Raw genomic sequence first — 13,907 nt, forward strand, 5'->3', positions numbered from 1 at the left:
ACTCCTTCAAGTGGGTGTGGGGGACACCGGTGAAGCCTGCAGCTGACAGAACTTGGGCACAGCGGCAGACACAAGATGGGCTCTAAGTACCCAAGGTCCCTCCGCTGCTGCCTGCCCCTGTGGGCCTTCGGGCTACAGGTGACTTTTATCCTCCTCTTCTATTTTCTCATCGGCCAAGACCCTATCCAGGCAGATCACAAGTTCATGGCGATCTATCAAGGTGAGAGGCATGGGGGAAGATGGTCCGAGGTAGGGGAGGTCTGCCGCTCCCCACTGCCCCAGGGCACAGACCTTTCAAAGGTATTCCCAAGGAAAGAGGTTTCCAGCCCTTTCACTGATTGCACCGAGACAGTGCGGGAGGGCAAGCTTTAGGAGTGGCCTGGGATTTCTCTCCTCCAAGAGCCCCACCTGGATTTGCGGGCACAGAACGGAGGATCTGCTTGTCTGTGGTCCTGAATTCCCTGTTGCAATGGTCTTTACAGTGTTCTATTTCTCTGCCCCTTGCTCTCTCCTTTGTGGCAATGACTGTCATGTTGTGTTGTATTACATTGTGTTCTGGGGTCTCTGTTACGCCTTCCTTTTTTTAATTTATTTATTTTTCTTTCTTTTTTTCGGAGCTGAGGACCGAACCCAGGGCCTTGCGCTTACTAGGGCAGCGCTCTACCACTGAGCTAAATCCCCAACCCCTATTTTTATGTAATATCTTAATTAGATATATGTGTCCGTGTGTGGGTGAATATAAATGTAGGCCCCCAGGGGAGGGGTCCCTCTCAGAGGCACTGCATCCCCTGGGAACTGATGTTACAATGGTGGGATACTGGAAACCAAACACTGATCCCGGGCAAAAAAAAGCCCTTCTCCTGCCCCGCTCCCACCCCATCCTACCCCGCTAGCTGACTCTTTTCCATACTCCATGTCCCCTCTTTCCTGCCTCCTCTCCAGGGCTGGAGAGCCTGCTTTGGGTTCAAATCCAGAGCCAAAGAATGGCTGACTGCCGGGGAATGTGGGATGATGGTTTATTCTGTGTGGCTGTGGTGAGAACAACCAAACAAGTCTCGTGTCCACAGTGGTGTGTGTTTGCTCCTGTAGAAAACATCCCAACATGTCTGAAGCCTCTCCTCTCCCAGGCTGACAGAATGCTCATGATAAATAGATGGGTGTCCCTGAGGGGCTTCCCCGAGAGATGTCCCCAAGACAGAACTGCAGGTTGAGCCAGTTAGCTAGCGGGAAGAAGAGGAACCATCCGGTGGCTCCTGCACAGTTCTAATTCCTTTCCTTTGTGTGGGCATATTTTTCGAGACAGGGTTTCTCTGTGCTGCTCTGGCTGTCCTAGAACTCATTCTGTGCACCAGGCAGGCTTTGAACTCAGAGATCTACTTGCTTCTGTCTCCACCGTGCTGGGATTAAAGGTGTGTGCCCCTATCATCAGGTTCATTCCGTCTTTTATATCCGACTGGATGTTCGTTTAACTTCGTTCCTTCCGGTTTCTCCACTAAGCTGAGTATTGTGTGCACGGTGAGGTCTGGACACGTGGTAGAGCCTGCAGCTGGTCTTTATTGAGCACTTGCTGTATACGCCACTATCCAACCAGCTTCCCGTTGGTCCATCACAACAACCCAGTGAGACAGGCTGCTTTGTCCTCTGTTTCTCATTGAGGAACTAGGTACTCTGAGGTTGTCACTGGCCCAGTGTCACCTAGCAGCACATCAGGCTGACAGTCAGGCACGCCGGTTTTAATTGCATGGACCTACCATGGTGTCTCCTGGCCCCTGTCACATTTAGCCCCTAACCAATAGGTATGGTTGTGGAAACCACCTAGGCCAACCCAATCTCTGTATGTTCCAAACGAACGAACGAACAAATGAACGAACGAATGAGTGTAATTCCTAAAAGTTCTGTAATGCAACGGAAATGGTTAAAAATTAGCAAGTAGGGAAGCAGAGGTGGCACCGGGGTTAAAAGCCAGAGGAGCCAAGTTCAGTTCCTACCACGGACATTTTTGGTTCTTTTTTTTTTTGGAGCTGGGGACCGAACCCAGGGCCTTGCGCTTCCTAGGCAAGCGCTCTGCCACTGAGCCAAATCCCCAACCCCCACCACGGACATTTTTAACTCCAGCTCTAGGGCATTTAAACCCTCTGATGGTCTCCTTCTAAACCTGTGTGCCCCACCCCCACAAGTAATAATGATAATAGTGTTCATAAATGAATAAATAAAAAGGATTGAAAGAATTATCACGTAAAAAAAAAAATTCAAAGCAGGACAAAATGGCTCATCCCTTTAAAACCAGCCCTCAGGAGGCAGAGGCAGGATCTCTGTGAGTTCAAGGCCAGCCTGGTCTACAAAGAGAGTTCCCAGACAGTCAGGGCTATTATACAGAAAAACACTATTTAAAGAAGAAGAAGGGCTGGAGAGATGGCTCAGTGGTTAAGAACACTGGCTGCTCTTCCAGAGGTCCTGAGTTCAATTCCCAGCAACCACATGGTGACTCACGACCATCTGTAATGAGGTCTGATGCCCTCCTCTTCTGATGTGTCTGAAGACAGTGACAGTGTACTCATATAAAATAAAATAAATAAATAAATAAAAAGAGGAAGAAGAGGAAGAAGGAAGGAAAGAATTAGCATGTATAGATAGATAAGCCCATCAGCTTTTAGATAAAAAATGAACTGGAGGTGCTGATGCTTTCTTCCAGCAACCTCTAAGAACTGCCCTGGGCATCTTCCAAGCTGTGTGTGCCTTACTCTGCTGACCACGTCTGAGTCATTTGTAATGGAGCCAAACGGGGTGGGGGGGAGGTGGGGGGGGGAGCAGGAGTAAGGAGTCAGATTCAAGACCCATTTAGGAGATAAAATCACCTACACTTGGTGAAAAAGAGGGGGGCGGGGATGATGGCAGACAGGTGATTGGGTGATAGCTATGCACATCAGTTCCTATTATGGTGATGAAACACCATTCTGGAGGCAACTTAGACTGGGCTACCGTTCCAGACAACCGTCCACGTTGGTGGGATGAGGGCACAGAGGCGGGAAGAGTTGGGAGCTCAGGTCTCAGACCTCAAACAGGAGGCCAAGAGTAGGTTAGGGTTGGCAAGAGACTTTTGAAGCCTCAAAGTCTGCCATTGTAACACACCTCCTCCAACAAGGCCACACTCCCTAAGCATTCTCCTGCAGTCCACCAATGAAGGACGAAGACTCAAATGTAGGAGCACACAGAGGCTCTTCTCATTCAAACCACCACACTCCACCAGTTCTTTTTTTTTTTTTTCCGGAGAACCCAGGGCCTTGTGCTTCCTAGGCAAGCGCTCTACCACTGAGCTAAATCCCCAACCCCACTCGACCAGTTCTTAAAGAAACACAAAAACAGCGACCTGATGTCTAAGCCAACTGTGTTTTGTTCCTCCTGGGCTAAGGGTGGGGATGTCCCTGAGATGCTTAAGGGAAGCAGAATCTATCAGTCACCTACAGCTGTGTAACAAACATCTCCAACTTTAGTGCTTTTAAAAAAGCAACCAAGGGCTGGGGATTTAGCTCAGTGGTAGAGCGCTTACCTAGGAAGCGCAAGGCCCTGGGTTCGGTCCCCAGCTCCGGGGGGGGGGGGGGGGGGGAAGCAACCATGTCATCGAACCAGGTGATGATAGGGTGCTCTATCCCTCTCATCCCAGCACTTGGGAGGCAGAGGCAGGTGGATCTCTGAGTTCGAGGCCAGCCTGGTCTACAGATGAGTTCTAGGCTAGGCAGGGGAGGGGGAGGGGGAGGGGGAGGGGGAGGGGGGAGGGAGCAACCATGTCATTTACCCACCCCCATGATTCTGTGGCTCAGCAAGTGGGTATCATTCAGTTGGCAGCTTCACCGAGGATCACTCATCTATCTAAAAACCTAGGAGTTTAGCTGGGCCAAGATGGCTGGTGCCAGCTGGGAACGTCAGGCCACCTCGGGCTTCACCTGGCAAGTGAGAACAGAGTGGAGGGAAGCATTTATACAATGTCTACTGATACCCCATTGTCTAAGACTAATTACAAGGTTGAACTCCCAGGGGAGCAACCTATGCCCAGAGGCATGCTCCAGCGGGAGGCCATCTGGAATAGTTTGCCAGAGACAGCCCCTCCTGTGACTGCCAAACTGGGGAACTATCTCTTGGGATCTTTGCTTAGTTAGCCATCATTGGTCCCTGCTCTCCTCAGGGGCAGCGTTATGGGGAAACAAGAGGGGTTCTCTAGTGATGAGTCAGCACCCCACACCTGGTACCTCCATCTCAGGAAAAGATGTTTCTATTCCCAGACTGCTGCTGGGATGGAAGGGTGGGAGGGAACAGAGGCTTTGGGGAGGGGGGACAGTGCAGAGGGGCGTGGCCCCCAAGGCTGAAGAGCTCCTCCCCCATGCTTTGTTTCCTTGAACTATCAGGAGGAGGGGCTAGAATGGGTGGGCAGGTCCCCGAAGGGGAAAAGGGAAGATGTCTGCGTGGACATACCCAAGGGCTGATCTTCTGTGATCCAAAGGGGTCTTCATAGAGAGGGACCTGTCATCTAATGTATGACAGGCGTGTGTGCTCCTGTCATAGCACCAGACCTTTCAGGAGCCAGTGAGTAGGTGTCGCCACCCATTTTACAGATTAGGGAGACTGAGAGAACCGGGGCCTTAACCCTGACATGCTAACTCACTGCACAGGAAGAGGCAAGAGGGTATATGAGGTTCGAATCTCTTTGTCATCATTCAGCCGCTGTGTCACCTGTGCTAGTCACAGCAGCCCTCTGTGCCTCCCTTCCGCCCTCTGTAAAATCGGAAAGATAACCGGTGATTATCTGAGACTGTGAGGTGGAGTCGTGGGTCCTGCCAGCCATCATGAGGATGCTGGAGACTACCTCCAATGCTTTGCCGCTGTGCTCAGAGGTACTGTTTTTACCTCCCAGTAGGCCTGAAATTTCACTCCCAGAACGCAGTGAAATCCCTCCCCCCCCCGCCCCCGCCCCCGCCCCCGCCCAGTCCTCTCGGCTCCTTATCAAACCCCAAACACCTTGCAGCCCACCAGTTTATCAGCCCCAGCTGGTGTGGCGGTGTGAGGGGCTGAGGCTACCGCCCATGTGGGTGCCCAAGCCTCTGAGCAGGGCTCAGCCCTGGGGTGAGGGTGGGAAGGGGGGATGTGAGCCCTGAAAAGAGTGAGTGCGAGCCTGGAGCCTCTGGAGAGGAAATAGGAAAAGCTGGGCTTGGGGGGTTAGGGGGGCAGGGAGGGCGCCTGAGGCCAGATTGTTATTACTAAAGAACTGGACTGACTGCACAGGTTCCAAAAACAGCGACAGAGCATCTGGGAACTGTTTCCCTCAGTCTCTTCTTCCAGCCTAAGGCACCCTTTTCTGCCTTGGGACCCTGTGGGGCCTATAGGGAGTGGGGGGTCGGGGGCGGGGAAGAAAGCCGCGATGGCAGCTGAGCCAGGAAATGCTTCGCCCTACCCCCACTCTCTCATTTTCCAACCTTCAGGTTCAACTCTACCCTCTTCCTCTCTACCCTCCCCTAACCCAGTCTTCAGAATGTTCCTGGGTTTTAAGGGCGCGGAGACTATCAAGCCCAATCCTATGATTTCCAGAGAGGGGAACTGAGGCTCAGAAAGCCCGAGATCCTTCTGCCTAATGAGGCACACACCAGAGCGAGAGCCTGCCTACCTGGCAGAAAAGCCCTCACTGTAACAGCCCAGAGCGGAGTTCAGTACAGGGTGATCTGTGTGGCCCCAAGAAAGTCAGGAAGGCACTTGCTGCTAGTCCCCCTCCAACCTGCAGTGGCACTGCCTTGATGCAAAGGGACAGACAGGTTGTGTTTCAAAGCACGGTGCAAACAAAGGCTGGACATGTTTCCAGGGAAATGGTTTTCCATTGGCCACAGTTCTCAGTCCCAAATAGACATCAGACTTCACACAACACTTTTCAGGCTTGGCTCCGGAAGATTTTGAGCCTTGTTCCTTGATTCACCCAGTAGGACTGCCAAGAAGATGGACAGGGGAAAAGGGATCCCACACTGCACCCTCCCTCCCACATCAGTGGAGAAGGTAGGGTCTCCTGAATGCACACCAGATCACAGGGCCGCCTCCTGCATCCCAGGGCTGTCATCGACCACTGACGGCATACATCATAGGTGAAACACTGTGCGTTCTCCAGTGTCAGTGATTTCCATGGTTTCCGACACCAAAGGAACTTTCCAGTAATAAGAGTTGTCTACCTTGTGTGCAGAGCCAGGACTGAGACCAGGTGATTTCTTCCTGTGGTGATCGATTGGTAAATAGCTCTCTCCACGGGCCAGTTCCTGGTCAGAAACACCTTCATTACACTGGCCCAAATTCCCTCATAGATTCGAGGCACACACAGAAGGTGGAAAAATATGTCTCACCACAGATCCCATTTGTTGGCATTCTGCTGGCTAGGATTTGGGAAAGAAACTGCCAAAAGCTCAGTTAAGCAGGTTGTCATGTGTCTGAGTACCTCCAGGGCTCTGCCTGTACACAAGGCTGGAGTGGTCCACACACCCTTTACACGGTGGTTATCCTAGTAATAACTGATAGGTTATTTTTAGGCCGGTGAAATGAACCGATTCAAACCAGATTAGAATATATTAAAGGCAGGTTTATTGGGAAGCTGCTCTTGGGTGAGATCACTGGCCCCCAAAGATGGAGGCCAGGGAAGTCACCATGGGGAGAGAGAATGGGGGGGGGGGAGGTGTGAGCAGAAAGAGAGGGAGGAGGAAGAAGAAAGAGAAAAACCAAAATGTCTGGATTATATGGGGAAGAACCTCTGGGGGAAGGGCAGCCCAGCCCCTGGGCTGGAAAATGCCCAGAAGAGGGCATCGGATCCCATTATAGATGGTTGTGAGTCACCATGTGGTTGCTGGGAATTGAACTTGGGACCTCTGGAAGAGCAGTCAGTGCTCTTAACCGCTGAGCCATCTCTCCCACACCAGGCATGAGTTCTTTTATGGTAGGGAAATGAGTACGCAACTAGAGGCAATTGTAAACTGTGGGCACGAATTCATACTGATAGAAGAAGATGGCAAAAAACTGAGTTGTTAGTATTTCCTAATAAACCTCACCAAGTTGCAAAGCGGGAACAAATCTGTGCAGGTGTCATGAATATGGAGAATGGTCAACATCTGACGGTAAAACTGCCTTTCCATGCATGGGCCCATCTCATCACAGGCGTCCGATGAAAGGCTGGAATTAGTGTTGCTATCACACTGGAAGAGGGTAGTGTTAAAGCTAGGGGTGAAGGCTCAACCAATGGGATGGTAGGACCCAGCTCCACTTTTACTTCCGGTTGAGCTTCTACTTCCGGTTGGACTTTTTCACTGCCGTGGCCAAAGTGGAAAAAGATCGGGTTTTTTTTGTTTGTTTGTTTTGTTTGTTTGTTTTTTTCAGAGCTGGGGACCGAACCCAGGGCCTTTCACTTGCTAGGCAAGCGCTCTACCACTGAGCTAAATCTCCAACCCCGTAAAAGATCGTTTTTGAGTTTGTGAGCAACTGGCTTCTGTTGCTTTTCAGGCTGTGGTGGGAAGGTGCACTGGAGTGGGGAGGGATACCTCACGGCAGCTAGAAAGCAAAGAGGAGCAGCTGGCTAGATGGGGCACTGAGCAAAGATACATTGTTCATTGTCCAGAGACATTTTGCTGGTCTCCTGGACACCTCTCAGTCCAGTCAGCTTGATGGTCAAGATCAGCCAGCACTGGCTGTTAGCGAATGTTAAACTCTTAGCATGGACTCCCCAAGACCACACGGCTGGAAAGTACACAGTCTCACCGAAGCCATGTTTATCTGGTTCTGGCATACATGTGCTAATTATTAAAAACTGGAATCACATTAAAGTATCCTCGTCATCCTCTGCTGGGGCCTTAGGGTGATTTTGGGACTCACAGATTCAGCAGATCCTCCCAGGCTAGAAAAGGCATTTTCTGCTGGCCCACCAGGTCCTTCACAAGAACTGAGAAAGAGCCAATTCACTTCCCTCCCTCCTGATCCTTCCTTCCTTCCTTTCTTTTTTCCATCCTCCCTTTTTCCCTTCCTTCCTTCCCTCTGAGACAGGGTTTCTCTTTGTACCTCTGGCTGTCCTGGAACTCGATCTGTAGACTAGCCTCCAACTCAGAAATCTGCCTGCCTCTGCCTCCCAAGTGCTGGGATTAGAGGCCTATGCTACCACCATCCAGCTTTTTTCTTCTTTTAAACGTTGATCATTTGTATGCATGTGTGCCTACAAATGCACCTATGTGCATATAGGCCTGTGAGTGCCAACCCATGTGGAGGTCAGAGGACAACTTTCAGGCGTCCATTCATTAATTCATTCAGAGTTTATTCAGGGCATGGGGAGGGGAATTAAGAGGGTAGTAGGGACAGAGAAAGGCAGAGAGAGAGGAGTAGAGAAGAAGAGGGGTAGAGGAGTAGAGACTGGCCATGAGCACATGGAGGGGTCAGGGAATGGGGAGAGAATGGGGTCAGGAAGGCAGGAGAAAGAGAGGAGCAAGAGAGCAAGAGGCCACTCGTTCCTTCCACCATGGACTCAGGAGGGCCCAGGCAGTCCCCAGGATCATGAGATAAGTACCTTTTCCTACTGACCCATCTCACCAGCCCTTCCTGCTGCCTCTCATGAGTTGCCAGCACCCAGCGTTGTTTTGTCTTGTTTTATAATTTCTTTCTGACCTGCTTCTTTTTTTTAAAAAAGATGAATTTATGTTATTTATATGAGTACACTGTAGCTGTACTCATTACAGATGGTCGTGAGCCACCATGTGGTTGCTGGGAATTGAACTCAGGACCTCTGGAAGAACAGCCAGTGCTCTAACCGCTGAGCCATCTCTCCAGCCCCACAAGTGTAATTTTGATAGTGCTCTCTGAAAGCTTCTAGAAGGCTCTCCCTCGAAAGTCCCGGCAATGATTGATTTCCTCTTGCGTCTGATGTGTGTCCATGAATTCTGCTCTCACCGTAACTCCCCAGGTGTTGCCTCCATACTACAGGCGGAGTCATCCAAGGTCCCACACACCAGAAGAGGGCATCAGATCTCCTTACAGATGGTTGTGAGCCACCATGTGGTTGCTGGGATTTGAACTCAGGACCTCTGGAAGAGCAGCCGGTGCTCTTAACCACTGAGCCATCTCTCCAGCCCCCTGACCTGCTTCTTTTGAAGATGATTTGGCTCCTGCCACAGGAATTCTGAGCCACCTCTGCCTTCTCTTTTCTGTCACACCTGGACTGATCAACTGCAGAGGCCTTAGCATGTATGACCATGGTGGATCCCTGCCCACAATCCCAGAGCAATTTTACCTTCACTGAATGCCAATGACACAAGGACCCTGAGTCTGAGCTTGCCCACGCCATGCTGTTTATTTCTCATAACGGTTGATCATGTCCTGTGCACTCATACCTACTGGAATCACTTCACCAGCTCTCACTCATCTACCCACACCACGCCCCTGCCTGCTCAGTAGTCATTATCCCATTATTCAGATGGGAAAGTTGAGGCCCAAAGAGGAGGGGCAATTTGGCCAAGTTCTCTTAAATGATCTCAGAAGTCCCTTCCAGTGGCCACTGTGTCTCACCCTTTCTCCCTTTGTCCCCACCTACTCTACCCCTCCCCACTCACAGTCATCCAGGATTTGACCCTTGTGGCAGCCTTGGGTTTCGGCTTCCTGTCCTCATCCTTTCGGAGACACGGCTGGAGCAGTGTGGCCTTCAGCTTCTTCATGTTGGCCCTTGGGGTACAGGGGACAATCTTGCTGGACTATTTCCTGAATTGGGTCCTCGACTGGAACATGATCAAGAATCCGTTCAGGTAACTGAAAGGAACTGGGTCACATGGGCACTTCGAATGTGGAGGTGGAAGGTTCTAGAAGATCATGACCTCTTGACCCCTCTTCTCTCTGGCATACGAAATACGTAGGATACACTGTTTTTTTGTTTTTTTTTTTTGTTGTTGTTGTTTTTTGTTTTTACAAGATTTTCATTGCTTATACAAAATTTTGACTTAATTGGCCCTACTGGGTATGGTTATGCCAACCCTGTGGTACCCGAGGGATCTGGAGCTGTAGCCCTCCCTGGGTTCTCCCTATTTTGTTATTAATGACTTGGATTGTCATGAACAATGGAAAGAGGTTAGAAGGGAAAGTAAGAAGAGGAGTAAACAAACAACAGAGCAAAAGGAAACAGAACTGTCACACAGAGAGGCACCATTTTAAAGACAAAGACCAGCACTGGGTGACCATTATGCATGCCTTTCATCCCAGCACTCAGGAGCCCTAGGTAGGAAGTCAACCTGGTCTACAGTGAGTTCCAGGACATCCAGGGCTATACTGAGAAACCCTGGGGGTGGGGAGGAGGGTCACCTGGGTGATACTTATATAAGGGAATATCAGATTAATTAATAAATATAGCTTAGTCGGGGTTCTCTAGAGGAACAGAACCAACAGGACATGTATTTCTATATTAGAGGACTTTATCGAGCTGAGTGTGATGCGCACGCCTTTAATCCCAGCACTCAGGAGGCAGAGGCCGGTGGATATCTGAGTTCAAGGTCAGCCTGGTCTACAGACTGAGTTCCAGGCCAGCTGGGGCCACACAGAGAAACCTAGTCTCAGAAAATTTTTAAAAAGAATTTATCGAATTAGGTTACATTAAAATAGTGATAATGGACACCTCACACCTAACAGCAGAGACCACTGCAGGTATTTGGCCTCGAGGCTGTGTACTTCAGCAGGTGGCACAGCCCCACAGTAGCTGTCACACTTGAGGCCGATGACCTTGCTCAGTCTAGGGTGGGGTGCCTGGTCCTTAGTCCACAGTGGAAGACTGGGAATGTTGGTTCTTCTCCCAGCAAATGACTTAGCAGAAGCAGACCTGGTGGGCAGGATGCTAGCAAGCTTCTTCCCGCCTTTTCCCTTCTTATCTCGGTTAATTCCAGTAGGAGGCGCCACACTCAGTGGCGGGTCTTCCCACATCAATTAACAACTAAGAAAATGCCCCACAGACACACCCACAGGTCCATCTGAATGGGGACAATTCCTAGTTGAGGATCTCCTCTTACAAGATGATCTCATGATCCTCCTGCCTCAGCCTTCTGAGGGTGGAGACTACAAGTGCAGAGTGAGGTACTGGGGGTCAGACTCAGGGCCTTGTGCACACCAGGCAAGCACTGTGTCAACTAAGCTACACCCACTCCACAAGTGTAAATTTTTTTTTAAGATTTATTTATTTATTACATATAAGTACATTGTAGCTGTCTTCAGACACACCAGAAGAGGTCATCAGATCTCATTACAGATGGTCGTGAGCCACCATGTGGTTGCTGGGAATTGAACTCAGGACCTCTGGAAGAGCAGCCGGTGCTCTAACCGCTGAGCCATCTCTCCAGCCCCACAAGTGTAATTTTGATAGTGCTCTCTGAAAGCTTCTAGAAGGCTCTCCCTCGAAAGTCCCGGCAATGATTGATTTCCTCTTGCGTCTGATGTGTGTCCATGAATTCTGCTCTCACCGTAACTCCCCAGGTGTTGCCTCCATACTACAGGCGGAGTCATCCAAGGTCCCACAGTCCCACAATCTCATAGTCCCGACATTGCTTAATCAGCCTTCCCCCCCAATCCCCTTCCTTTTTTTGAGACAGTTTCATTTGCTGTGTAGCCCTGGCTGTTCTGGAACTCACTCTGTAGACCAGGCTGGCCTTGAACTCACAGAGATCCCCTGTTTCCCCAGTGCTAGGATTAAAGGCTTGTGCCACCACTGCCAGGTTTTTTCTTTCTTTTTTTTTTTTTTTTTGTTTTTGTTTTTGTTTTTGTTTTTGAGCTGGGGACCGAACCCAGGGCCTTGCGCTTGCTAGGCAAGAGCTCTTACCACTGAGCTAAATCCCCAACCCCCACTGCCAGGTTGAATCAAGCTCTCTAACCATCCTATGTAAGGGTCTTGCCACCTCTTGCTGTAACCCGCTGCAAGGTCTGAAATCCCACACTGCCCGGTGATTTCTGTACTTGGTGGAGCAGTAAGCACTCATTCACTAAACATAGCTCGTGTGGTTGCAGTGACCACCGAGTCACTCCATATACTGAGTCACTCCTGGTCCACACAGGACCTCTTCCTTCCCCATGTCCTTCTCTTACCTTCCCCTCACACCTTTGAGCCTCATGAACAATGGTGAGCGCTGGGGAGGCTGCATGCGGACTGGTGGACTCTGGCTTTAGATCTAGGCTGGCTGGGACCTGAATCTCAGGTTTGTAATCAGTGGGTAGTGGCCTTCCTTCCAACTTCCTGGCCTTTCATATTCTATGGGTAACACAGTGGTAACCTAGCAACCTCTGCCGATGGAGGGCTGACCTTTAACCTTGGGCATCTGGGTAGCCTCTCAACAGCATCTGGATGGATGCCAGCTTCCTTAAATCCCTAGGCTTCAGAGGAAAGCTCAGTGCCACCTCTCTCAGGAAGCCCACCATGATAAGCCCAGTTGGCACAGCTGTCTCAGGAAACCCCGTGTCTCCCCAGCCAATCAAAATCACTTTGAAAACAAAATAAAACAACAAAAAAAGTTTTTCTCTACCGGAATCCCCACACTGAGCATGCACATTTGTGCAAGGGAGGAAGGATTTGACAGTCTTCATAATGCCAGCCTCCATTTACGAGTTCCCTCTTCAAGTGCTTGCCAGTCTTTTGGTATTATATACCCACGTACAATGTCTTCCTTCCCTGCCAGGGCCCCGGGAAACAAATGTGGTCATTCTTTTTTTTTTTTTTTTTGGTTCTTTTTTTCGGAGCTGGGGACTGAACCCAGGGCCTTGCGCTTCCTAGGCAAGCGCTTTACCACTGAGCTAAATCCCCAACCCCTGGTTGGAGGCTCCTTGAGATTAACTAGCGGCCTGAGTGGTGGGCCAGCAGGCACACAGCGCCCTCTACCGAGCGTCTGAGTGGCCACAGCAGAAAGTTAGTGTGAGGTTGCCGTGGAGTCCAGGCAGCTGTGTCACTGGGGAGGAAAAAGCCACTTCGAGTCACAGTGACCTTTGTAGGAGAGGCTCAGAGACTCCAAACCTCCCTGTACCATGGGTGTGGGCAAAGAAAAATCAGACCACACGTGCCGCCCTGGTGGGCACGAGAGCCCCGCTTGTGCTCAATAGCCCTTCTGTGGGCGGGGCCTGATGAGAGATACTCTTCCTCACTCTCTCTCTCCCTCCCCCAAACCCCTTTCCTTCTTCCTCTCCCTTTCCCTCTCCCTCCACTTCCTACTTCCCTCTCTAGTCCGTTTCTCAGCATCCAGAGAGCTACCATAAGCACCTTACCGCTGCTGATCTCAGCGGGCGCTGTCTTGGGGAAGGTCAACTTGGTGCAGCTGGCCGTGATGGTGCTGGTGGAAGCTATGACCTTTGGTGCCATCAGAGTCGCTGACAAGAAGGTCTTCAGAGTGAGTTCCTGGGGCTGTGAGAGGGACCTTGGAGAAGGTGGGAGGTAGGATAGCATCCCAACTGGAGCTACAAGTGGTTAGACTCCACTGAAGGCCAAACACAGTGAGGGCCTGGAGCCTCACAAGGTTTTTTTTTTTTTTTTAAAGATTTATTTATTAGCTATCTTCAGACACACCAGAAGAGGACATCAGATCTCATTACAGATGGTTGTGAGCCACCATGTGGTTGCTGGGGTTTGAACTCAGGACCTCTGGAAGAGCAGTCAGTGCTTTTAACCACTGAGCCATCTCTCCAGCCCTTTTGTTTTGTTTTTAAAGATTTATTTATTTTATGTATCTGAGTGCTCTATCTATATGCACACCTGCCCACCAGAAGAGGGCATCAGATCCCATTACAGATGGTTGTGAGCCACCATGTGGTTGCTGAGAACCGAACTCAGGACTTTGGAAGAGCAGTCAGTGCTCTTAACCACTGAGCCATCTCTTCAGCCACTTCATAAGGTTATATTA

General features: G+C 50.3%; 1 protein-coding gene and 1 long non-coding RNA gene across 5 annotated transcripts in view; one reads left to right on the forward strand and one right to left on the reverse strand.

The window, feature by feature from the left end:
- Window positions 1-13,907, forward strand: part of Rhd (Rh blood group, D antigen) — a 34,237-nt gene continuing 20,330 nt past the window's right edge. Inside the window, exons 1-3 of one of the 4 annotated variants that reach the window (XR_010066465.1) lie at window positions 1-220; window positions 9,608-9,794; window positions 13,235-13,397. Coding sequence is in view for 3 of the 4 variants with exons in the window: in XM_006239268.4 (XP_006239330.1) it covers window positions 76-220; window positions 9,608-9,794; window positions 13,235-13,397 (495 nt within the window). In the remaining variant the exon portion in view is untranslated. 4 annotated transcript variants of the gene reach the window in all.
- Window positions 9,328-12,493, reverse strand: LOC134487008 (uncharacterized). Its single transcript, XR_010066676.1, has 2 exons — window positions 12,109-12,493; window positions 9,328-9,882 (listed from the first exon to the last, which is right to left on the reverse strand). It is a non-coding gene; the product is annotated as an uncharacterized LOC134487008 (long non-coding RNA).

The sequence above is a fragment of the Rattus norvegicus genome, chromosome 5 (genome assembly GCF_036323735.1).
Source record: "Rattus norvegicus strain BN/NHsdMcwi chromosome 5, GRCr8, whole genome shotgun sequence".
Lineage (NCBI taxonomy): Eukaryota > Metazoa > Chordata > Mammalia > Rodentia > Muridae > Rattus > Rattus norvegicus.